The sequence below is a fragment of the Antedon mediterranea genome, chromosome 9 (genome assembly GCF_964355755.1).
Source record: "Antedon mediterranea chromosome 9, ecAntMedi1.1, whole genome shotgun sequence".
Taxonomy (NCBI): Eukaryota; Metazoa; Echinodermata; class Crinoidea; order Comatulida; family Antedonidae; genus Antedon; species Antedon mediterranea.
The window spans coordinates 18,419,729-18,447,629 of NC_092678.1; the positions used below are offsets into that span (position 1 = coordinate 18,419,729).

Here is a 27,901-nt window from a genome sequence, read left to right on the forward strand (position 1 = left end):
GAATATTCCATACTTAATTAAAGTTCGACCAATAACAAGGCTTAAAGCTATGTTGTATGACCTCCAATTTTTTAGACGTGTAAATTATCATTTTGGCTTATTATTGCAGTGTTTTAAACGAATGGTATACTATGGACATATATTTGTAGTTAATATTTATTAAAGAAACCGATATTGGATATATATAGAGAAATAGTAATATTTCAGCTGCGGCATATTATAATTGCTGATCGTCGTACAATTCTCTGTACATAATTAAGACCGATCTTAGCACACACAGATCATAGACTGAAAACCAAGCGATCATGGCGTCAAAACGACCAACATTTCGCAGTATTAGCGAGGTCGTATATTTAGTTTGCAGAGGAAAATAAGGTTGGAATTTTTACCGTAAGACTGCAACAGACATCCTCTTTATCATGGATGTCTGAAACTGTGAATTTATTTTTGTTTAAGCCCGTTTGTTTATAATAAAGGTTGTCGATCGTGGAAACAAGTATCTGAGCTTGGCACCGCGATAGCGATCAAACAGCTGGAGGAAGATAAGCACCGTACCCTCGATCGAACCGCTACATTTTAGGCCTGGATTTTACTTTCGTTTTTAGCAAATAAGGAATATAGATAATCATGGCGGCGGCATGGCTGCCGTTTGCGAGGGCTGCGGCAATAGGGTGGGTGCCGATTGCAAACACCCCAATGCCAGATATCGCCAGAAGAACATCAGAAGGAAATATGAACTCTCGTGTCATTATAAACATTAGTGGACGAATGTTTGAAACGTGGAGATACAGTCTTGAAAAGTACCCGGACACATTACTTGGGAGTAACGAAAAAGAATTCTTTTACGACGAAGAAAAGGATGAATATTTCTTTGATCGTGATCCAGAGTTTTTTCGTCACATACTAACATTTTACCGTACTGGACACATGCATTTTCCCCGTTCTGAATGTATTAGCGCGTTTGATGAAGAGCTATCATTTTTTGGAATACTCCCTGAAATTATTGGTGATTGTTGTTACGAAGATTATCGGGATAGAAAAAGAGATAATAGCGATCGTGTAGCGGACGAGAAATCATCGGAAGTTGAAGATACAGTTTTGCCATCTACATTCAGGGGGAAAGTTTTTAGAGCGTTTGAAAATCCTCAATCTAGTACGATGGCACTTGTCATTTATTACGTGACTGGATTTTTCATTGCCGTCTCTGTGATAGCAAACGTTACTGAAACGGTTCATTGCGATCCATTTCCGGGAAAAACATCTGCTGTGCCTTGTGGAGAAAGATACGAAAAAGGATTTTTTATTCTTGATACAGCATGCGTAATGATATTTACAATGGAATATTTAGCCCGATTATGGGCCGCAGAAGATCGGTGCAAATTTATGCGGAGTGTTATGTCCGTTATAGACGTAGTCGCAATTCTTCCTTACTACGTTGGACTTTTCGTTACCGGTGATGAACTGACTGGTATGTTCGTTACACTTAGAGTTTTCCGAGTATTTAGAATTTTTAAATTTTCCCGGCATTCACAAGGCCTACGAATCTTGGGATACACGCTGAAAAGTTGTGCGAGTGAACTAGGATTTTTACTCTTTTCGTTGACTATGGCGATTATCATCTTTGCGACAATAATGTACTACGCGGAAAAAAGTGATACCAATACCGTGTTTATAAGTATCCCAGCAGCATTTTGGTATACTATAGTGACCATGACAACCCTTGGGTAAGTTAACATGTTAAACGTTCAAAATCAAAATGTTACATGTCGTTTTTATTTATTACAATCATTTATATGTTCTCGTATTCTTCATTGTTGGTTTTCATCTCTTTGTGTTCCATAGCAGTTTAGTATAAAATATAGATTTTTCCTTTCGTAAAGCTCATTAAAAATTAATGTGCATTATTGTGAACGGAGCGTTCATAAGTTGGTATAGTCCATTTCTTTATATAGGTATATACTGTACTTATACAAATTTAACAGGTATGTGCAGTATAATATGCACTCGAAATTAATTTGTTTGGTTGTGCTCTGTGCATATGGCGAAGTTTGCAGTCTCGAATGACCATTAAATGTTGAAAGCAAAATAGACATGACATTACCGGTATTACTGTCTCAGGGCAGTTAGAGGATGTATGTAACATTGATCACTGTCAGTAAAATAAAGAACAAGCCATTTGGTTTTCTGAAAATGGGTTTCTGTTAGAGCAATTTGTTCTACTGTGTGAAAAAATTATTGTGTTAAAAATTTACTCCTAGAACAAGTAAAGAAACACAAATTTCAATTGACATACACGGTACATTGTACAAGTCGTTTTATGTTGGTTCAACAGGGTTTGCCTGTAGGTTTTTTGGGAGTTTTGCAGAGTTTATCACATTTTTAACCAAAATAGGAGTGTCACAACACAAATTTCAGTCATATGCTACTGTACATGCTTTAATAACTTTTATTTCGATTTGATAGAGGTTTGTTATATTTTATTGGGAGGGTAGCAGGGTACATTGATAATTTTTAACCAAAACATTATATTTTACCAGAAAATACGTAGAAAGCATTCTAACATACGGTAATAATATTTATTGACATACAGTAAGAAAACTATATATACCTGTACCTACAATACATCAGTGGCTCTCAATACTATATTTAGATTTTGATAGCAAACAAAATAATTTGACATTTCTCAAGAGTTGCTATCTGATAACTCAAGTATAATTATTTATTGTCAGTAAGTTTATCTAATTGATTTAAAGGTTTACATATGTACATTGATTCTATTTAAATCTTGTCTGATATATAAAATCCCATTTAAAAACATTGGTCGCCCCTTTTGTTTTCTTCCATTGTTCTTTAAAAGCTACTTTACTATTTCAGGGATATGTACTGTATGGCTCAATCTTTTGTTAAACTTGATTATTTATGTATTTAAACCACACAATACTGTACATATACTTTACTTGACTATTCCACTGGTAATTGTCAATGTTATCCGAAAAGAGCTGGTTTTTAGTGAAAAGAAATATTGTATTTTTTGTGTAAAATGACATTTGACATGTATTGTACTGTAGAGGTGCCTGGAAAGTCCTTAAAGTTTAAACATGAAATGTGTCCTGGTTACTGACATTTACCTGATGGTAGCACATAATATACCTTTTATCCAACAAAACTTTACAACAGTGTAGAGTAGGCCTACTGTACCGTACATGCTGAAAATATCTCTCAACTACAGTTTTTTGTATTGTGTAGTCATTTTTGACTAATTTTAATCTTCCTTAAGGGCCTCTTCATGTTGAGTTCTGTCAACAATGGCATTAATTCTGAGATGGCCCAATATACACTGGGGTAACCTCATACTTAACCGAACAAATTATTAAGTTTTAACTGAATATAAGACACATGATAAGCCAGTTTCATTTGTACGCCGGACCTCCATTAGTTGTAAGCCCTGCCAAGTACACTTTTTGTACTGTACCACCAGGACTATTTTCGGGGAGGGCTTTGAATCTGGCTGTACTGTATGCTGATTCGTTAGCTACATGGCTTTGTCACTCCAGCCTTGGTGTTCAGTCACTCAACTCAACTATTTCTCAAATATACTGGTGTTATGTTTGGAAACATACAGTGCTGATTGTTAAATGCTTTAAAAAATTATCCTTGTTAATTTCTAAATTATAATCTTAAAATTTTGTGAACTAATGTTCTAAGATATTTTTAATGAGTTTCTGGCGTCATTATAAGACCACATTAACAGCATGCTTTGGCAAGTGTGTACAGTGGATGGTTAATGTCATACAGACGTATTCCATCCTTGATATTAATTACTTTGGAGAACATCTACAGCTTGCTAAAATGCTAATGTTGTTATGCGTTTAATGTTTATGTCATGACAACACATCATACTGTAGGGAAACATGAACACTTTGAATTTTATTATTCATAAATGGTTTTCTAATAAAAATACACGGTGTTCTATAATTTGATACAGTGATTCTGAATGTTATGCTTTTTTTTAAATACACAATACAGTACATAATTATTTGATACACAGTATGATTTACATGAGATGAGGTGTACAGTACTGTACCTTAGTAATAAAATCTGTAGTACTGTCGTAGTCCCCATTTAGACTTTTTTTTGACTAGGGTAAGTTGGTTCCCATCAAAGTTTGTGATACATTTATCAATTAAAAACCAACTTTAGGTATTTGGTGATACTTTAACTAATAATCTATGGATGTACCGTAATTGTGCCCAATTGAAGTGGTGATTGGAGGCAACCTACTGTACCCTCAAGCATTTTTACCTATCCAAATTTCATCCAAGCTGAGGGGATACATTTAAGAACTATTTATTTTCCCCACCCTTTCTTAATTTGTTGACAATATTGCTTTTTCTTTTTCTAGTACTGTACATTAAGCAAAAACCTCTAACCAACCATACTGAAGATTATAAGTGATTAATGGTATTTTAGGGTCACCTTATAGTTTTAATGTAGGCCCCTCTATCATACTGATACTGGTTTTCAGACTTATCATAACCTGGAATAGACTACAGTAAAGCCTGGTTTCCATAAAATCGCTACACCGTGTTGCCGACTGCTGTCGCCGACACAGCGTAGCGATTCTATGGAAACGTTAGAATTTATCAAGGATCTAGTACGCGAGCGCTAATTATTCTTTTTTACACGCGTATACGACAAAATCGGCAAAGTTGAACATGGTTGAACTTTGCCGATTTTTCTGCGATGAATCGGGGAGACCTCCCTGATGCGCGTCGGCGACATCTGCGCGTGTAGCGATTTCAATGGAAACGGTGTAGCAATTTTATTGAAACCAGGCTTTACATGCACAGTACTACTCGAGGCTCACAGTTCAGTATGCCATATGTAGATAATGATTTGGTCAATGTATTCTGAACAATTTTGTTACTGTAGTGAACCACATAAGCAATACATTGTAATATACAGTGTACACTATAATAACAAGCTTCAGGATATACAGTACTGTACATTGCTATATACACACAGTATAAGCTATGCACACTTGAATTTAACGATACTTTAATATGTTAATTGCATTGATGACATATGTGTGTGCTGTAAGATAGCTCTTCACAAGTGTCTGTAATCAGTGGCTTTACAACCCACATCATTAGAATGTTTTAGAGACTCCTTGAAAGCATTTAAAGCATTGTGTCAAGTACTGGTTTGCATGTTCAATCTCTTGCAGTACTTTATTGTTAATAAGTTTATGGTCAAATTAGAGAAGAGTGCTGTCAAACGTGAAATGATGATATTAATAATCTTTATTTTGAAAGCTTGTTAATGTTAGTGTTGAGTCTAAAGCACTGTTTCGCATGTTCAATCTCTTGCAGTATTTATTGTTAATAGGTTTATGATCAAATTAGAGAGAAATACTGTACTGTCAAACGTGAAATGATGTTATTAATAAAATCTTAATTTGGAAGCTTGTACAGTAGTATTGAGTCAGTACTGTTTGCATGTTCGATCATGTTCAATTGTAGTAATAGGTTTTTAGAGAGAAGTACAGTACTGTCAAATTTGTGAAATGATGATGATTATCAATTTGTTATTTTGAAATGGAAGTTTGTTCTCAAACTGCATGTTCTTCCACGAGGCCGTGAAAGAAATAAGATCCTTATTATTTAAATATTAGAAGTTTCCTAAAAAAAGGTGTTCTACCCATATTTATCTAAGACTAGGAAGGCGGAGTGCAAATGGTTTACATTGCCTCAACCTCTAGAAAAATATGCTTATATAGTACAAATAACAAATTGTACTATGTACAATTCATGTATTTGAAAGAACATGGTAATGTGTTATTCAAACAATATTAAAGCTATTCAATGATTATTGTTTACTACCAACAAATGTACAGTATGATGTCAAGGTTGGAATTGCGAGGTCACTAAATTATATTTCTCAATTCAAGGTAAAAAAAGCTAATTATGTTTGAGTTTATGTACTGTAAAAAGTACTGTCAAAATATATGTTCATTTATTACTGGTAATACTGTAATTTCACCGCCAATTATTGAGAATTCAAGTTTACAATTGTGCAGCTGTGTACAGTAATACTGTAAATGCATGGTTGTGAGTTCAAAGTTCAAAGACATGGGCTTATATCCGAGGACCGAAAAAATATTGAGTAATAACATAGAATTACAGCATTTGCATATTTACTTTATTCTGAAGGCGAGTCAGGTACAGTTAGTCATTGTACTTATGGAGACTAATTTTTGCCTCACTTACCCGGATAAACCGATAACAGCCTTTTCTCCTCAAAACAACCCTTTCCATAAATGGTACAGTTTGCAAAACACGCTCTCAAGTGAGAGAGTCTCTTCAACTTACATTGTCTCGAATTGCTTTACTATAATTGATCAATTATAATATAATAATAGCAAACGATTTTATACTGTATTATAGTTTAGGAAAACCATAGCATTCCAAATGTATTCATATATGCTGAAGAACATCCTCTCCATAATTTAAAAAGTGGATTTTGTAAGAGTTGATATGTTCTGGTACGGTTGGATGAAAATGTAAGGGCTATTGTCAACTGGCACTTTTATGTGTATACTCTAGGCTTTCACTAGTAGCTACTGTGTCAATAGAAGCTGTTTGCAGGGCCTACATTACCTGTTGTCTGTGTACAATAGACTTCATTCAATGTTAGTTTTAAGACGCACCTTAACTTTCTACCATGCCTATATAGGCATACTGATAGACAGAGCATCACACTCGTACCTCCATGATGAGACTAGAGGAAACACATTATTTGCAGACCTTTTTTACCCATATTTAAAATCTACCGTACGGTTAACCTCATGTACCTTTATTTATTTCTGACCTGAATTTAGTAATTACATAGGCATCAACAAAATATGAATATAATACTGTGATATTTTCAAAATAGATATGGATGTTTTTTTTTAGCCATACAGAAGAGTAGAAATGATAATATTACAGTAGAGATAGTTAGATTTGATATTTGTGGACTATACCATTTGTGGAGTAGGGTGTTTTTGTTGGTTTACCACACTGTATACAATTATAAGTTTGTGTCAAAGTAACCATCCATTTGATCTTCTTAATTTTGTCCTAAATACAAATACAAGTTATTTTATCTGATTCTTATTAATTCTGAAACAGTCGTCTGCTTTTACTAGGAACGCTTCAATTATACATTAATAATACATTTGGGAATTAATCCTCAACGATGAACGATTGAAGAAAAATTGATAAATGTCTTAAACAATTCATTAACTGACCAACAGGCGTTCTGAAAGTAGTAGTCATCGCAAATATGTGTTGAAAGTTTAATAATCATTCGGAAATTACTTGCTCCCGGTTTTCTCGTAAATATGACTTGTATATAGGACGACAAAAGTTATGTTAATTTGTTGTTCAATACCTGTACCATATTGTTTATTAGAAGTTGCTGTTTTCTTTTGGTAAATAACACAGTGAAAAGGCTTAAAATCTAAATAAAGAGCCTCCATAAAAACTATCCATCTCTTGTTTATGTGTCAGTAAAGTTTAGTAATTCCGAACATGTTTTAAATGGTAAAAATGGTAAATTTGTACATGTATCAAGAAAAGTCTGGTTTGTAGCGAGTTCCCGGTTTTTAGAAAAGCCTGTGTTGGGAGAATTTACAGTATTTTTAAATAGAATATGTTAAAGTGTCAATTCAATCCATTTTTTTTAATTCAAAGCCATTGTTAAGCAAATCTTTTGTGAATAATAATTGTGGGAAAACTTTCAGTGTTCCGGAACAGTTTTAAGCTGTGACGTTTAATCCTTCTGAAGATATAATCAACATTTGTGTTTTTTATACTGATCTTGGCTAGACTGTTACTATATTTAAAAATGTGTGACGTTTTTATCAGATATTATAGGTTAAATAACACTTAACATAATTTTCATGACTTTTGCTTTCACGCATTAAATTTGTAACAAAAATGTTATCTACTATTCTGTTAAAGAAGAGATTTATACATTATCGGGCGAAAACATTAAAAACACCTAAAAACCACAGGCCATGAACTTGATAAATCCAACGTCAAGGTTTTATGTCGAGAGGACAAATTAATTCCCAGGAAAATAGGGGAGGCTATTTATATTAAGAGAAAATCCAGTCCAACCTTAAACAGAGACAGGGGCCGAGAACTTTCAAATGTTTCTATCAGTCGTCAGTCAGCCAACACCCGCTGAGGACGGATAATGGTTTCTCCGAAAGTATTACGGAAATTATTTTAGTGTGAGTGTCGTAGAACAGTATTAAACCTTAATTTAATATTCTGTTAAAATCGATTGTCTCTACTGTATTGAAGGCATAGTAAAATGTCACATGTAGTATTATGTTAAGGCTACAGTATGCTAATCTTGATACAGGTGTCACATGTTACATATGTTACACTGTATTGCACAATTTGCCTACATGTTTCTGAGTTAATTATAGATACCATACCAGTGTCAGTTATCTCTACAATAGATGACTAGATAAGTTCTCTGAAACATGTCGTTGCCATCTATTAGGTATACATGTCAATACGCTACTGCAGTAGAATCTTTTATTACTGTATAATAAAGTTTTTTCCATCTTTCAAAAGAGAATAACGCACATGGCTACTGTATGCCCTTAATCTTCGTCTTACCCCACTTCTTGTTGACTTGGATTACTTTCTATATAATAAGTATAAAGAAAGAGGTTTGTGTTGCCCCCAAAGCTCTGCAATTTCTTTCTGGCTATTTATATAATTTTGATTAGCTTTTATGTTATTCATATCTCTATTGAGATCCAGCCACTGATACCCACATCATCAGTAATTTGCTTTTTGATTCATAAAAAAACTAATTTATAAACTTTTAAACAATATTTAGTAACATCCAAGCTAATTATCTCTTGTGAAACTTGTGTCTGGCAATAAATAAAATAAAATGAATTCTCTGAAATCTGTAAAGATAATTATCTTTGAAAAAAAAAGTGAAAATAGAATCAAATTACATACCTAATTGAAAAGAGTAACATGTGATTCATCATAGTTACTGTACCTGTCACTTTATGGTCATATTTCTACCAGACAAATTAATATTAATCGCTATATAATATGATGTTATTTTCCAAGAAATAATTTTGTTTCAAAAGCAATAATTGGTCAGATGTTTTCTTTACTCTGATGCAATTTATACACTGTATGCTATTAATACATTTGAAATGTATGGTCTACTTACGATCCCGACAAGACGGGTGATTACAGGTGATTACAGGTGATTAGGTGATTTGAGAACACACATTTTTTTTAGGAAAAACTTTACAATAGTAACTACTTTGTCTGTACACTGGATTGTAATGGGATTTTATGTAAAAAATTAAGAGTGAATGAGTAGAGAAAAACGTTAATATCAAGATGTAATTGTACAGTACTTACAGTAGGTGTTGTGTTGAAATTAAGTCTTTTTGGTACAGTAGGCTTAGACTGAGTAAGTGTAGAGCTGTTGGGTTTATCAGGGTATGAGAAGAAGTGCTAAACTTACCTAGATAAACCGACAATAGTCTGAGCTCTCCATGGGGAAGCCTTATATAAGTCGTAACATCTCAGTACAAAAATAAAATTGATGGCATTTGGGACATTCTCACATGAGTGCGTGGATGTGGACTAGTCCATTATAATATAGAGGTTTTCTAGGAACTTTAACTTTTCCTATATCTAGGCCCTCCTGAAGAGCACTGGCTATTGTCGGTTTATCCAGGTAATCGGCACCCATAGACTACTAACTATTGGTTTTTGTAATTTTGCTCTTTTTTTTGGAATGAAAAACATAATTTTTATATGATGTATGAATTTAGAAATTTACAATTGGAATAAAAAACTTGGTAAAACAGGGCTGAGCGAACCCACTTGCCCGACGCCCGGGACAAGTGTTTTTTACGGTCGGACAACCACATTTGACGTATCCTCTTGTCCGAGGACAAGCACTTTTGAAATTCAGGAAATTAAACTAAGAGCACAGAAAACCATGTGCCAACACAGTTAGCCATGTGCATTAATAAAAATAGCAGGCTTCTTCAAAGCACATTAAACCCAGTGCATTTAATACATCACTGATTGGTCAATGACCCGAGTCACATCATTATAGATTACACGATTTTCTATTTGGGGATGTAATTAAAACATTTTTGGACCATGCAGTGGTTGAGACATAGGTTAACTGGGTAATTAAAAAAATGCCCAGTTAAAAAGAACCCCCGTAATTAATGGACTCTACCAGGTATTGTTGATTAAAAATACCATGCATCAAGATGGAAGCTGTATACACGCGAGGAGAGGTAGTAGGCCCAGTATTTAAATTTTTCTCTGTACATCGTGCATGGAACGGACAATTGATAAAGTGGTTTCATAGGGAAAAGAATGTTTTTTATAAATTTACCTGTGAAATGCAACAAGCTATTTTATTTAGTGAATTGGATAATAACAAAAACATCCTCTCTCCGTCCGTACAGAAGTTGTAGAGTAGGAGGCCTAACTTTTCTACTAGAGTAAGGATGGCCTGGGGCCAGGAGGTATTTTTCTCTCTCTCCGTGGTGACGGTCTAAGGCCTAGTGTCTGGATGGCAAGCTATTGGGCCTAGCCAGACCTACATTAATTCGGTATTATTTGTTAACTAATTATGCCTGGACAAAATAATTATTTTTAAAAATAATTTTAATTATGCCTGAACAAAATAAAAATTATTTAAAAAAATAATTTAAATATACATAGCTAGCCGGCATAGCTACAGTAGGCAAAGATCAGTTCACATGTATGACTAGGCTATGATACGTTTGTACAGTATATAATATTAATAGATACCACAGTTTTTTTGGTAATTCAATTCTTTTATTTTTTATTTACTAACTACTATTTATTAATTAGGCCTACAGACAGTACTCTACACACTGTTGTGTTAATGAAATAAAACCTAAAAATTACCGTTATTTTTATCAAAATATTGAGCAGGCTAAAAAAGTCTAGGCTAGGCCTATAAACTGCTAAATTTTAAATAGACAATAAACACTTGCGTGACATTTGTCGACACTTGTGTAATTTTTTGCCTATTGCGCAATAAAGAGGGACAAGTACATTTTTTTCTCGGACAAGTGAATTCCGTGCAGGTACTTGTCCGGGGACAAGTGAAAGAAATTGAAATTCCCTCACCCCTGTAAAAGCTTTAAAGATTTGGTTTGTTAAAAAGAAATGTCTAAAATTCATTTAGTATTTCAAACCAGATAAATATCAGTAATCAACCATTGTTATTATTAGTAAATGGATTTAATTAATGCATGAAATCCAACGTTTACAATGCGTCTGTTAATCGCAATGTATGTTTGTTGTTCATATTGAAAAGGTCATGACTAGAGTTTGTCTGAATATTGACCATTTGAATGAGATCATTTGAATGAGATCATTAACATGAATTATTGGAGAGGTTAATTAAGCTGATGCGTTGCCTCATTCTCGACAGGGTAAAAATAGCATCAAACATTGTATTTTTGAAAGAGAAATGATTAAGTACTGTAGTTATAACACTACATAAATAGTATTCTGAAATTATTCTATTAGCTACTTGTACAATAGGTAGCACGCACAGGGAGAATATCATTATAATATTTAACATTACAATGTCTGTACACCTGCATGGCTAAGTATTGTACATACTCTTTGTGAATTTCAACAAGGAATTTAAGATATGGAAGAAATATTTAGAATATAAAATAAGGAATATTACGTTTAAAAAATAAATGAACACAAACCAGATGTAAAACCAAAGGATCAAATATAATTGAACATCTCCTTTTCAGGAGATATCCACTATTAAAGGAAGAACAATACAGTTACAGTATCTCTCCCAAAACAGGACACACTTACGCCCGTATTCTTAAACCAGACATTAGTCATAGTTCGAGCTAAAACTAAAAAAATGACGTCATTTTAATTCATAAACCGAACTTCAACTAAATCACCGACTAAATCAGGCCAACCTCGACTAAATCGAGACGGATTTTGATCGATTTTTTTAGTCCTGGAGGGGGCAGGCTAAATGGTCGACTAAATGGTTTTTAAACGATGTTTATAAAAAATGTAACAGTCATTGAGTTGTTATATTGGCCAGATATTGAAGAATGAAATATCTATATTCATATTAGCTTAATTAAATATGCATTGGTATAAGTTATAATAATGAAAATCAACTTTATTTACAACTGTATACAAATTACATTATTTTCTTTGCGCAAGTCCGACTTGAGCTACGTCACGCCATAGCAACAATGGGAGATGCGGCAATTCACCACGCGATGGAATGTTTAGGGGCCTAGCGCTTTCTTGTCACGCTATGAAGTGCGTGGTTCGTCGCGATCATACTTTGTCTGGGGGCCTAGAAAATATAAAAGTTACCGTACCGCCATGGTTCCTAAATATATTTTGAAGATTTATTTTGTTGTTAATCAAATATACTTCACTGTTAAATTAATACTGATATTGTTCTAATAATTAACGATTAAAATTATTTTTCATGTATATAGTCCTGATGCGTAAAAAGTGTTGTAAGAAATGGAAAGTGATATCAATGCGCAAAATTTTGTCTGCTCCTCAAATACTCTCTTGTCATTGGCCAATGTATAGCCTTTGTGCAACTCGACTAAAAGCTCGACTTCATTAAGTCGAACTGAAAACTTCGACTACTTCGTTTTTGAATCGAATTTGAAGTAATAGCTCGTACTACGACTTTTTCAAGTCGAACTTCGAACTACGACTAAAGTCCGGTTTAAGAATACGGGCGTTAGGCTGGGCTAATATGTCTGGTTTTATAGAAAGTCTGGTATTTAGAATTGTGTTTTAAATAGTAAGAAAGATTTTAGGACTTCTGGAAAATCTGGTTTATAGTGGAGTTTTCCATGTGTTTCCAGTAAGGATTTGGATGTTTCCCCCTTCCACACCTCTTGGGCAATCCAGGTTTACAGCTAGGCCCAAAATACTATAAACTATTTAAAATAAATTAGTTCTTGAATATTCAATTTTTACTAATTTTTATAGTCTATTTTGTGCCCATTTACTTGGATAAACCAATACTAGCCCTTTTCCCATGAAGTGAGGCACAAATACAAAATGGAAAATTGTTATTGGGATATTGATTATTTCAATGGGACAGTCCGCTATGGCCACCCAATCATTGAAACATTCCAACGTATTTCTTTTCCTACCTGTATACATATATATATAATCGTGTAGACATTTTTAAAATTACTTATTTGTGTTTATAAACGGGGTAATACAAAATGTCTTGTCGGTCTAAATTTGAAAAAGATAAATATTTTCCTCTAATTTGTAGGGAAACTTCATTTGACATGACTGTGACCTTTCATGACGCCTATATGCCCAATCCAGCCGTCATCTTCAAACTATCGCAATGTCCAATGGTCAGTTAACCGTCACTGAATGTATTCAATTAATTAGCGGCAATTCATGGTTCAATAGAATTAATAATACTTATTGCAAATTTCGTCACATGTGGATTAGTGTATTGTCCTTTTGCTTCAGTGAATATATTGTTCCAGCGCAGCCTAGTGAGCACTCTATTCATGCTTGAGTGATTTTGCCACGCGACACTGTGTACATGTCGCGTTTAATGCGTTTTGGCTCCTATTGGAATGCTTGGACACAGACAGGTATGCCTAGGAAATATTGGCTATTGCTGGAGTAGATTTTCTTTTGTCTAAAGCCTAGATCGCGCTGGATTTTATTTGGTCAAAGTGACCAAGAAAAGTCCAATCCCAACATAAAATTTCCTGAAGGTTAAATTACCCAACTCTGATGGTTAAATTTACCGACCACTGCCTGCTCAGTAGAACTTACCATGGTCTCTGGTAAACACATGACCTCACAATGCTAGTCAGTCATAGTTTTTAACAACACTGTTAAACCATGGTAAAACTAACTGCGTGAAAGTGCGAACAATGGTCAAATTTTCCAATAGGTCAAATTACCGTGGTTAATTTAGCAGTGTGAACAAGGCTTAATTGAACCAAGGCAATCAAACAACACAAAGAGTTTATCTGTAGCTGCGACTCTATCAGTTCCACGCTCCCGGAAATAAGACTATGTTGTAGTTAGATTACTGTACACTTTCCTGTTAAAAAAAACTTTTTTTCGTTTTTTAATTTAGAAAAAGCACAACCTGCCCTTTTTATATTTAAAGCATCTTAATATCAAATGTTTTTACCAAAGGTTACTCATTTACTGTATGTTTCAATCTTTAGTATGTAGTAATATTGGATTGTTTTGATCGGTTCTAATTTGCAGTATATTTAATTATCCTTACTTTACCGTATTGTCTCCAACAACACAATAAATTAAGTACTGAGAAACAACAGACAAATATTTAGCAAAATGCATTTTCCTGAAGTGGAACATAAAAAGCAACATGAACAAAAAAATATGAATAGAAATGACATTAAATAAGCTATTTGTAATTTTGATATTCATTTTATTATTATTCACTTTTGCCACATAAATATTTACAAAACGATTGGTTTGCTTATAAGGAAGACATTTGGAACAGTTTACATTTTACCAGCAACCTGACTTTTAGACGATAGATTTCTAGTTGACTATTAACAAAAAAAAAAAAAATGCAGTTTTATCAGAGGTAAATTCATTTTTTAGATCTAATGTTTGTATGGTAAAACTGAAATATTATTATGTAAAATTAAAACAGTTTTAAAAATAATTTTTTTGGGAAGAAATATTTAAGGTACACCACATCCAAAATGTTATCTTTAATGTAATCTGCGAACCCCACCTTCAAATAGAAGAATCTCAACAACATACGATTATTTCATGAACACTCAATATATTTCTGATTACATGAATTATCAAATTGCTTATTAATTATGAAAAACAGGCCTTTCATGCCCGTTGAGATGACATTCATCACATTCAAACATGTGACAATCTTCTGATAATGAAAGCAGATGAATTTTTAAAAATTGTTGAAATGTATTTTAGTGCTTTTAAAACATTTTATGCATACATAATATTTCTCAGTTCGAAGCTCATTTAAAAAAAATTAACCTTAATACTACTGTATATTGCTTAAAGTCAAAACCAAACAAAAATTCTGCAGAAAAATTTGTTGTTGAGTTGGTCAGTTTTGCTGAGAAAATATTTTTGATATAGAAATCTAGAATTTCCAAATTCCCTAACATTTTCAGTTTTCCCTTTTTGAGCTAGTGCTTTTGAAAAATTGTATGCATACATAATATTTCTCAGTTCGAAAAAAAAATTATAAATGTTGTTGAGTTTGTCAGTTTTGCTGAGAAATTAATTTCACAGGAAACTCTGGAGTTCCAAATTCCTAAATATGTACCATTTGTAGTCCCCCCCCCCGCCCCACCTCAAATATCATGATCTACCAGTATGTCTTTTTAATTGACAATTAACAAATAGTCACTGTTTACTGTTACTCCCATGTATTGTATTGTAAATAAAAAAACAACATGGAATTAACAACTTTCATGTCAACTGTAAATAGAGGAAATCCGGAAAAAGCCACCCCTGTAGTAAAAATAGAACAGTCAATCTTTCAATGCAAGAAAACATTCTATACAATCTACTCTTTAACATTCATTATTTGTATATAATAAACTTATCAACATTTTCGGATATTCATTACACACATTATAGATATTCTGAACTGCTATACATGCATTTAATTATTTCACTGTGCATACATGAGCATCATATAGAACTATTAATAATAATGATTTATGTTTTTCAAAAGATATGCAAGCTTGTCATGTACATATTGAAGTTTTCTTAAATAAATAGCAAAACATACAATTAATCAACAGTGATGTCAATTGCTGATAATTAGTTTGGGACTATATAAAAATACATTCTACTGCAGTTTTTGCAGTAATTGTATTTTAGCAGTTTATCCAATTATTGAACAGGTATCTCATAAACTTTTACATAGAAACAAACTGAAATCCCAATTTATTGCTGTAAAAAATTGTAGTTACTGCAGTAACTACAGTAAAGTAGTTTGACTAGGTGGAATTTAATACTTTTTTCAGGATTATACTTCATATCATTTCATGTTTTAAAATTACTAAACATACTTTTATTAGATTTATGGTATCTCTGCAAGCATGTTTAAATACTTATTATTTGCTAATGAAAACGTTGAAACCGTAATTTGTTCTTGATTTTTTCTTAACATTTTCTGTCTTCCGACATTAATACGCTTTCCACAATTTGTTTCCATGTTTGTCTGTTTATGGCAGGATGGTTTGTTAATTGTGTTAGTGTCTACATGTCCTTGTAAGTCTTTCTTTATTTGGTTCATCTGGTTATTTTATACATTATCTAATTAATTATTAATGATGTTATCCAAATTCCTTCACTTGCACTGATGAAGGGCTAGTGTTGCCCGAAAGCTTTGCTAACTTTTCTGGCTGTTTTTCTTATCGTTTTGATTTAGCTTTTCGCTTTTTTTTTTGTATCTCCATTGAGATCCAGCCACTGATACCCACAGCATTGTCATTTTTTCAGTAATTTGCCTTTGGATTTAATTAATTAATTATGTGGTAATTAGGTATTTTATACATTAATTAATTAATTATGTGATAATTAGGTATTTTATACATTAATTAATTAATTATGTGATATTTAAAAAAATTACCTGTACAGTAGATACTGTACAAATGTAGAGTTTGATATATTATTATATGGCTAATGAATACTAAATATACTCTATTTAAATAATTATACTGAATTCTATACATTAATGTGATGTTTTAAATTTTCCGACTTCTTTACATAAGGGGTGTTTTAAAGTTATTTAACTTGTCTTATTTTATTATAAAATTTATTTACTGTACTCCCATTGTTGTTTGAGATTGTCAGTTAAAAAGCTAGGTAGTTAGTTTCCCTTTTCAACTTTCTCAGATTTCAAATTTAAATAAAAGAACATCCCCAACCAGCCAATTGTTTTGCAGGGATGGCAATCCCATCCCTGTCTATCAATCCCATCCCTGTCTATCTGCCCCATCCCTGTCTATCTGCAATTAATTTATTTGTAAATACATTTGTATGTTAATCTGCTCACAGTACTCACTCGCAGTTTGTAATTTCTAGTATTTCTGAGTTCTTCATTGAAACTTTTGGCATTTTGTTTACTCTATATTGTTTTCTCTTGATTTCTAATTATCTATTGGTTGCATTTTAAATATATATTTACACAATAATTTCGGAGTTTTTAATTAAAATATGGGAGTTTCCTGAAATGAATTTTAGTACATACAATGTTTATTGCTCTTGATCAAAATTTGATGCCTTTTTTATACATTAATGTAGTTGTTTTCGAACCATTGTTTTGTTTGTACAGTTAATCCAAATATTCTGTAACATAATACAGCACTAAAAGTAAGTATAGTATAACCTCCACTAAAGGATCGTACAAATTGGCCCCTTAACAGGGGTGTTCCCCAAATAAGGACCATGACCATAGTTTTAAAACATAAATATCTCCTTGTTCGTTTGACATGAAAGCATCCCCTTAATATTCTACTGTTTAATTACAATATACCACAAAACATATAGTATAAACATAAAATCAAATAACTGCCTCAATATAATTTTATTTTTATAATAATACAAATCAGCCAATCAAAGATGTTAACAAACAAAGACATAGTTATAAAGGCACGCCTCCAAAAGCTTTGGAGTATTCAGTATTCAGTATTCAGTATTTATTGGTACTCACTTTCGAATCAGTGACACACACCTTTCGGTGGTGCGTCCATACAAATATAAACAACAACATATAAAAGGTAAATGATGATAAAACTTACATAATTAACTTACATTGAAAAAAAACCAAAAAAAACAAAACAAATGTACAGTAGTAATTGCAAACTTGAGGGGTACTAAGCAGAAATGGTTGCTTACAGTATAAAGCAGAAAATTTAAAACAAAGACAAACATTTCAAGTGTGAATAATTATTAATATGTGAATGTCTCTGGCAAAATTAATGTTTAATTAATTGTTTTATTATGTAATTTTGTGACTTATATATGTTATCCTTTGTTACAATTCTCTTCACCTGACTATGGGCTGTGCCCGAAACATGTCGTAAAAATAAACTTATATTGAGGCAGTTTTTTTTTTCTATATCCTTCCTATGCAGCTCTTTGATTTATATTAGTATAAACATATATTTACAACAATACCCAAGATAAAAAGGTGCAAAACAAAAATTATTAATTATGCAATATTATTTATACACTAGTTATGTCAGAATATTTATTAAATGTGGTGTTTTAATATTTATACTTGCATACATGCATATGTTTTTACTGGCTTCGTTCCGATGATTTTGTATATTCGCTATATGCTGGTATCGTATCACGATTCTATTCTAATTATACCAATTGATTCCACAATGTCATGAAAACCTTGATGAAAATACTCCGCACACATCAATATGAGATTGATTTCTTCAGAAAAATGTAAATGGTTAAAGAAAGGAACTTCATTAATGTTTGTGTTAATGCATTTATGTTAGTGCTAATTTGTAGTAATAATATGATACGATCAAATACTATGAAACGACCATCGCAAAGGCAACGTAAATGTTATTACGGCATTGTTATAAATCTAACAATGTGTTTGTAAAATATATTTTCGAGGTTATTGCTACCGCATTTGTAATTCTCGATGCGATCAATATGATCGCCAAGTCTGCTTCCATTCAGCAACCTCTGACTGCTATGACTGGAATGAGTTGATAGAAATTAATATTTATGAGTTACTCAAGCGTGAACTATGCATGAGTTACTCAAGCATAAATAGATCTATAACTTAAATGAATATGTTAACCAAGTACTGTTTGTGGCGTCTTCTGTTATGACCTCTTATTTGGGGTCATATCTGATTTTAGTTTACATATTTTTGATAAATAATATTATTTAAGGAACACTGTACTATTCATGGTGTGATGTGACTTATGTATGTAGTTTTATTAATATTCATAATAATATTTATAAATGTGTATAGCATTCGTTATATTAATGAATGGCATTAGACAATGAAGTCCAAGTATCTTTTACATTTTAAAAGTACTTTCCCTGAATCACTTACGTTTTACACTTTTCTGATGGCCTTTCTGGCCATTTAAATATGGCCACATTAAAGGACAACTTGACCGAGGACCATATTTTCACAACGTATTTAGGGATGTACATATGTTGTCAGAACCAATGCGAAATTAAGAATATTGCCGCATGCGCTCGCCATACAGCCATCGCCGTAAATTGCTGTGACGTCACAGGTGCATCGCAAACTGTACGTAATGAGTTTTCTGGCAAAGTCTAGCAAATCGGGAAAAATTTCTAGTAAACACACTTTGTAAATAAATCATAAAAAATATAAATGTTGATTTTTTTTATTGTTTCTTTGCTTATCTGGACTCATTAAGTAGATTTTGCGATGCACGTGTGACGTCACAGCAATTTACGGCGACAAATGTACGGCGAACGCGTTCTGCGATATCCTTAATCTCGTGATTGTTCTGAAATTATATGTTCAGTACATCCCTAATACGTTGTAAAAATATGGTCCTCGGTCAAGTTGTCCTTTAAGTCATTGGTAATTATCTTCAAATTTATCCAAGTGTCGCTGGAATTAGCTCTTTGGCATTTTACCGAAGATGTGTTATGTAGCTGTCGTAGCCAAGGGCGTGGCGTAGTTAGTGAAGTTAACAATGCCACTACCCAGGCGTGGATTTAGGCGGGGCTAAACCTAAGTCCCCCCTAAAATTTAACTCTTTAAAATAAAATAACTATTTTAATTTTTCCACAACTTGACAGATCATTTTTATCTTTTAATATATATTTAGCCCCCCCCCCCCCTAATCTATAATGCTGGATCTGTCCCTGCTACCTACAGTGCTGTAGCCACAAGAAATAAAGTGGTGCTATTGTCGCATGAAAAGGGAACAATCTCTGGTCAAAACAGGTTGTCAAAGGCCTAAGTTGAAACCATACCGGTAGCTATGTCCCTGGCTTAGTTTAAATGCAAATGTGCAAGACGTACGCCAGCCATTATCCGCAGATACAGTACATGATAATATAGAACATGATGTTTATTGTCTGTATGAGGGTTAATAACATTTAAACTTGTTTTGCCTCAACTTCTTAACTGGCTATTTTTATGTTTTGAGTAGCACGTTGAACTCTTAACATTGCTCTTTACACATATGCAACATGTCAAACATAGCACATTTTTTCGCAAGTAATCTCAATGTACTTGGTATAAAGTACAAATTACGTCAGAGTAGGGCAAAACATCTGACCAATTACTTCTCCACTTTAGTTACAAACAATTACAAAATAAAAAATCTTGTATAAAATAGATAATTTATATTTGCGTTCAAAAAAATTATTTTATGACTGGGACGGAAGTCTTAATCAACCAAGCAAATTTATATTTTCGTATTATAATTTGTTTTCTAATTTTAAAGAAAAAGTAATGTGTGCTATGATTTTATGTTGCTATTCATTAAAAACATTGTCCACAGAACATAATTTTTTGTTTGTATTTCTGGATGTAAATGTAAAACAAATGTTACCGTTCTGTTAAAAGAGGTGGAGATGAGAAGTTAGGAGGTTGAGGAGGCGGTGGGGTTCTATAGGGGATGGGGAGGGGTGGGGTTCTATAGGGGATGGGGAGGGGGTGATAATGTATACCCATGCGTGATGTGCGGTATATTTGTTAGATGGGACTGGTATCAGTGATTAGTGGAAACACTCAAAACTAAAATATTTTAATCTGTGTACATTTGCGTTCCATACTTATCACTTATCACTCTTGAGCAAAAAAAGTGTTTGCCTTTTTCAAGTGGGCGTCTCAATAAATGAATTTCTTAAAAGTAGGACTTGCGAATCTGTCAAATTGACTGTAGAAAGTAGGCCTCTGAATATCAGTAGGGGACATAAGATTTATTATACGTTTTTAGTTTCCTAAGAGGAATCTCACAGATATTGGGTAGTTTATCAGCATGTTAGTTATAATGTTTATGGATTGGTTCTATTTATAGAATGTATTTCACCAAGTAACCCATTCTGAAATATAACGTAGCAATTCTATCAACACTTCGTATCTTTTTCTTCTGTATTTTTCTACTGAATATATCAGAATTGTGTTTTTGTCTGAATATAAGGTATTTTAATTAAGAGTTTTAATACCAAAATCACAGTGAATTCTTGAGCTCTGTCTACACTATCAACTGTGACAACATTTTGAAATAATAATAAACTTTTCAAAACCAGAATTTTTATTATTTACTTATTATATATATTCAATTGGAATCTGTGAATTTGTACAATTTGTTAGTGCAAGGATAATTAAAATCACTAATTCACTGTAAAATTATGTTTTGTGGAGTTTTTAAAAAAATAGTTACACAATTTTGACTCAATTTTTGGTGACCTTTTGCCTGCTTGATTCAATATTTTCCTCAATTTTAATATAATTGATTTGATGATGATTTAAAATTTAAAAAAATAAATTTAAAAATAAAAAAAAATTACATAAATTAAAAAAGAAACAGAACAAAAAAGTTTATTTTTAAAAGTAGGTAAGATTCAGAAACATGTTACAAACGTTCCAACATCTTGTAATGTGTATTTAGTTTTCAGTTAAAAAATGAAAATGCATTATTGTTTTTTTCATTCCAGTACAATTAAAGAAAAGAATTATACGTAATGTACCATAAAAGAATTTTCGTGGAAGGAGACATACTTTTGTAAAAATTTTGGATTGAATCTGAGACTGCAATTATACGGATAATTGCCTAGTCATAACTCATTTTGTGTACTTTTATTTTTTGCTGTATATATATATATATATATATATATATATATATTTTGTTTGATATATAGAAAACGGCTGATTTCAAGTCATCAGATTCAGGTTTTGTTGATGTTTCATATTCGTTTTCCTTTGACTTTAATTGCGATCTGTTTTTACATTGATTTATTGTACTGATCTGGTGTTTTAAAGTTTTAGCTTTCATACTTCAGTTGCTTCTTCATCAACATTTTCAAGATTTTAACAACAAAACATTGATTATTTATTTTTTATATCCTAAATATTTGTTTGGTTACTTTAGATTTATTGCCATTCAATATTATACAAATAATGAATTTTTATGGTACACAAAAATTCATGAGGTGAAAGATGAAATTCTATTTTCAGGTAAAGCCCATTCATTATTTGTATATCATGCAATATAACTGACTCTAAATGATACATGATACAAAGTAACCAATCAAATGGCAAGGATATACTCATGTGTGTTATTATTTGAAATATTGAATCGTTTGAGGATGGCACGTACAGTATTTCATTGCTTTCAATATGTATACTTTAATACGTGGAAACAGAACATAAGGTTATGAACCCTACTATTACAAATATGCATAGAAATATTGTCTTAAATAAAAAAATGTGGTTTAGAATTCCAGAAAATACAGTTTGAGTTTGAATTGATTATGTAAACTAATGTATAATATTATGCGAAAAAATTGGCTTTGAGCCAATTTATGATTCTTCGCATTTTATTTGAATATATTTTTAAAAATCTGATTTTGTTTTTCTGTTATTTTCATATTGTTCTTCAAATACTATTAGAAATTTAAAATCGGAAAGCTCTCCTCCCATAGTCTTACCTTACGTTCATGAATAATGTATTTTCATAATTCACCTAGTTTATACTTACACTGGTTTCATCATTTTCCATATCAATATTTATAGTTTAACATCTAAAATATTTTATTTCATTAAGATTATGTTGAAATTCACACATTTGTACCCTTAAACTTTTGAAGTAATCTGTTGTGGTTGAGTAAATTTTTTATATGAACCCAATAGATATAGACCCATATCATGATTTGTGTAGAACTACAATTTTGCACAAACTGGCAGTTTTCTACTCCGTGCCAACTTACCTGGATAAACCGACATACAGTACAGAAAGAAATTACTGCTTCGTATCTACGCGTAGGCTTTCGTAGGTAGAACGTAGGTCATTGTTCTCTCCTACGATGTATTGTTTGTAGCCTACGATGTATTGTTTGTAGCCTACGATGTATTGTTCTCTCCTACGATGTATTGTTCGTAGCCTACGATGTATTGTTCTCTCCTACCTACGATGTATTGTTCGTAGCCTACGATGTATTGTTATGAAATCTAGGCTACGCCTCGATCGTAGGGTGGTTCGTAGAAGCATGGACAATGCAAACAAACAATGTATTGTTTGCTAATTAAAATCCTACCTAAAGATAGTAGGTCAATTTTTGTAGCCGCCCTACCCATCGGTTATCCTAATTTGGACGGAAATCCGCCGACGAAACGACATCGGGCCGGTGGACCTCAGCTCATGTAGAGAGAGTCGAGGCTAGGCCTAGCCTGTTTCGGCGGCCTACACTATAAATTATTTATTCCTACCTTGTTGGGTTAGCGAATTATAAAAACAACGACACCTACGCTAGGACACCAACAAAATATATGCAAAATAAATATATATTCCATATTAAGATTTAACATACATAAATAGGCCTTTTTTAAAATGATTACGACATGTATAAAGAAAAAGGCCCGACCAGAATTTGGAGGGGAAAAAACATGTGAGCTGAGCACAGTAGAGAGAGTATTATGTTTCATGTCATGTGACACAAAATCCAGGTACACGATCTTAATTACTGTTTTATCGTCGTCAGACGGTAGCCACCCTCTCGTCGAGCTCGTACTGAGTAAAAAAAAACATGTGAGAGATTGCGGTAAGCAGAGAGTATCGCGTTTCATGCCATGTGACAAAAAAAAACTAGGTCTGTATTAATTACAGTCTTCTGTCGGCAGTCTTTTTGAGCGACCGATTGAACGTCCTGATGCTATATTTAGAATGAATTGTTTACGATCTTTTTTTCTCGGCATCGTTTCTGGATATGGATGGGACGTTCGCTATATTATGTTTATTATATTAGTTGGCCTGTTCGTTGCGGTTCACCACCTGTGTTGGATCGTGTCTCTCTCTACGTTATACATCGTGGGAAATTTATATTTATATTCGCCGTTGAGTAGGTAAACACGCACGAAGGAAAATATTACGATTAAAAAATATTATTTATTTTTTATTAATTTACAACTTTGTCCTCCGCCAATTAAATTTAACACATTAATTTCACACCTTACTTCACTAAGAACATCGTAGGGTTGTTTATTTAGGTTACGAACTCCCTACGAAGTTCAGAACGTAGCTCATTGAAATTTGTTTATTGAGGTTACGAAGCCAAACAATGGAACCTACGAAGCCAACAACGTAGCCTACGTTCCATCTACGAAGCTACTTCGTAGGTAAAGTTGCAGTATTTTCTTTCTGTACTGTAGGCCTTTTGCTTTTTGAATTATGAATAAATGATTGCCTCTCCAAGATAGTGGTATCATCTGTGAGCCACAGCCTCAAGTGGGCAAGACCACATACCTCGGCGTATTTTGACAAGAGGACATACGGTACATTACAAGAACATGAGAAAGAAATACATTACTTTAGTGGGTTTACTGATATTCCGTCCGTCGTCTTAATAAAATTTACATTTTGTTTAGGTGTTCAAAGTATTATAAATTAGATTATTCTGAAAACATCATTTAATTTTTTCTATTTCTGTTTTCTACAAATTGGAAGTAAATTTATTCACGGCTTGCACTCAGATTTGTTCACCTTTATATTCAGCATGTCATTTTGTAACGATCAAAAAAGACAATTATTGATAGCAAGGAAATAATCATATGTACAGTAAGATGTAGAGTAATATCTGTCTTATCAATCTCTATCTACCCTATGTGAAGTATCTCAACCGCAGCAAAAAAAATGCAGCTTAGCGACTTTTGGTACCCCATCTTAAACCACTCATTTCAACTGATTGTATTGTGTTGTTTTTTGTCCCAAGCAAATCTCTCAGACAGCGCTACTAGTCCATATAGCTTTTATGTTAATTGCTGATGTATTGGTAGGCCTCTTTGTGGAGTATCTCAGAATGAGAAGAAACAAGGCAGCTTTGCGACTTGTTGGTACCCCATCTTAAACCACTCTAGGCCCCTTTCCTACTGATTGTATTGTGTTGTTTTCTGTCCCAAGCCAGCCAAGCTACTCCATAGAGTTTGGTCATTGATTGCCTAAAGACGTACTTCATTGCTTTTTAAAATGATGTTCGATTTCGATCTTTAATGAGTCTGGCATTTGTCTTTTCAAATTGTATCTGTGTGTTTACATTAGTTCTTCTAAATTATGTGCTGATTAAAAAATCTTAAATTTAGTGGTTTAATTTAACTTTAATTTACACTGATTTGTAAACAGATATTGATGTATGTGACTTCAGGAATCTCTCTTGCCTTGGTATTTAAAAAAAAATAACTGTATCAAATCTGAGGATTTGATTTTTCTGAAATGTTTGGTGGTCTGGAGTTAATTTTGTTTATATTATATTAATCAAAAATAAAATTTATAAAATTAAAATAAATATCTGTATAGAGTTCTGCGGTGTGACGATAGAGGGCACTGCATGGTTGCTAGACAACCAAAAAATGCGTTCAACACTACTATGTTGATAAACTGTATAAATCTGTAAATATGTATCTTAGTTTGATTTTTTTTAACTTAAACTGTAGTTAAAGAATAAATAGATGATTAAAAACAAAGATCTAGTGATCTTTTAAAGTTGGTTATCCGCACTTGTTTTAGCTTGTTTTTATTTAAAATTATTAAGTTTAAAATGACTACTTCAATAAGCCTTTTCCAAACCATTGGTGACCTGAGAGTCACTCAGGCAAGTTGAACGCCTGACGTTAGCACTGCAGAACTCTATACAATTCTTTTTACGTTGAACCAGTAATTAGATATGTACAGTACGTGTGCGACGTTTTAACTTGCTGTAGACAATTTCTAATTTGTCAGTGACTGGTTGTTTGTCATTGCTAAGAGTAGCTTTGCTATTGGTAGAACAGCATCCCCTATTTGCAAACCTGGTCTGTGATTTGCCGAAGTTTTCCGTCTTTTCAGTTATGTTATTCTCAAGAAAGAAAACCATTTCAATAAGAGGATGAATATCGACGGAAATGTTAATATTACCCAAAATGCAATGCACTCGAACAGTTACAGGGTTGTGCTAAATATTACACAGCAATAACCGGTTAAATGGCGTTCCAACATCCAGTTAAATGGCGTTCCAACACCCAGTTAAATGGCGTTCAATACCCAGTTAAATGGGGTTCTAACACCCAGTTAAATGGCGTTCCAACACCCAGTTAAATGGCGTTCCAACACCCAGTTAAATGGCGTTCAACACCCCGTTAAATGGCGTTCAACACCCCGTTAAAATAGGGTCCTAACACCCATTTAAATGGTGTTCCAACACCCAGTTAAATGGTGTTCCAACACCCAGTTAATTGGCGTTCCAACACCTAGTTAATTGGCGTTCCAACACCCAGTTAAATGGCGTTCCATCACCCAGTTAAATGGTCTTTCAACACCCAGTTAAATGCTGTTTCAACACGCAGTTAAATGGTGTTTTAACGCCCAGTCGAATAGGTAGTTATGTCATTCAACCAGTAATTCCAAATTTCTGCAGTTACACAGGTGTAAAAAATACATATGTATAGAATAGGCTTATATTGTATTTCTATAGTATACTGTGTATAACTTTTTATACTGTATTTAGAAATATATTGTACTGTATATTATACAATAGTGCCTGCTTAGAGGTTAAATATAAGATTTGATATCCCCGAGGGAATGCTATTTCGTTCGAGGGAATTCATTTCCCGAAGCGTGCAAGCACTGTACCATTGACAGTATAGAGTGTGGTGTTCAATGAATGTTTTACTTTTCGAGTATATCTCGCTCTTTGAGGAGAATAAGGCATATTTGTTTTTTTATTTATTTATGGTTTATTAAAAGACATGGCAGTACAAAACTGAATTGCGTCCAAACGCCTTAACCCATATGTGTCGGTTTATCCAGGTTAGTGGCAATCATAGACTACACCCTTTCTGGTTTGTGTATTCTCTATCTTTTGCGATTAGTAGTTAGTAATTTATTTTAATGATTAATTAGTTTGATAATTATACATGTGATATGTCTAGTTCCATTACCACAAGTTTGTTTAATTTTCTTGTTGCTGATTTCTGCTGGTTGTATAGGCATTGTTTGTAGAATTTAAGTATAAATTATTTATTTGGTTAAATTAAACATTTAAATCTATGTGTGTTTAGATTTTTCAGTATGTATACACCCATATTATGAATTTACAGTTCAAGTTTGAAATGTTAAATAACTAAAACAAAAATTAATCATAATTGATATTACTGTATAAATAATAAGAGAAATGTCCAATATATAGATATAATTTAATTTATTAATTATTTAAGGAAAGCTCCCAGGTTTGAAATTTCTATTTCGATTTTCTGTTTAAACCCTTTGCAACAGCCTACCTTTTTGGTATATATAGCATTTGGTACATGTAGGATTTTTACTATTATTACAATACAAATTATGTTAATGTTAAAAAAAAAACCAGAAGATAGTTACTGCTCAGTAGACCTTGGGGTAGGCTTATTGTAAGAAATTATTATTCCAACTAATATCATGTAATGAGAAAGCTATTTACCATGTCATTTTGAAAATGAGAAGAACATAGCTTGTCAATTATGCGGCGTGTAGTAGCAACGTTAAGCCCAGGAGACCCGTGCACGCCTTGCATATTACGTCACGAGCCAGCTG

At 32.8% G+C, this 27,901-nt stretch overlaps 1 protein-coding gene across 1 annotated transcript in view; it reads left to right on the forward strand.

Annotated features, from left to right (window-relative positions):
• Nucleotides 1-201: 201 nt before the first annotated feature.
• LOC140058774 (potassium voltage-gated channel protein Shal-like) overlaps nt 202-27,901 on the forward strand; it is a 93,237-nt gene continuing 65,537 nt past the window's right edge. Inside the window, exon 1 of the mRNA XM_072104517.1 lies at nt 202-1,724. Within this exon, the coding sequence (XP_071960618.1) occupies nt 628-1,724 (1,097 nt within the window). The 5' untranslated portion in view covers nt 202-627. The remainder of the gene's footprint in view (nt 1,725-27,901) is intronic.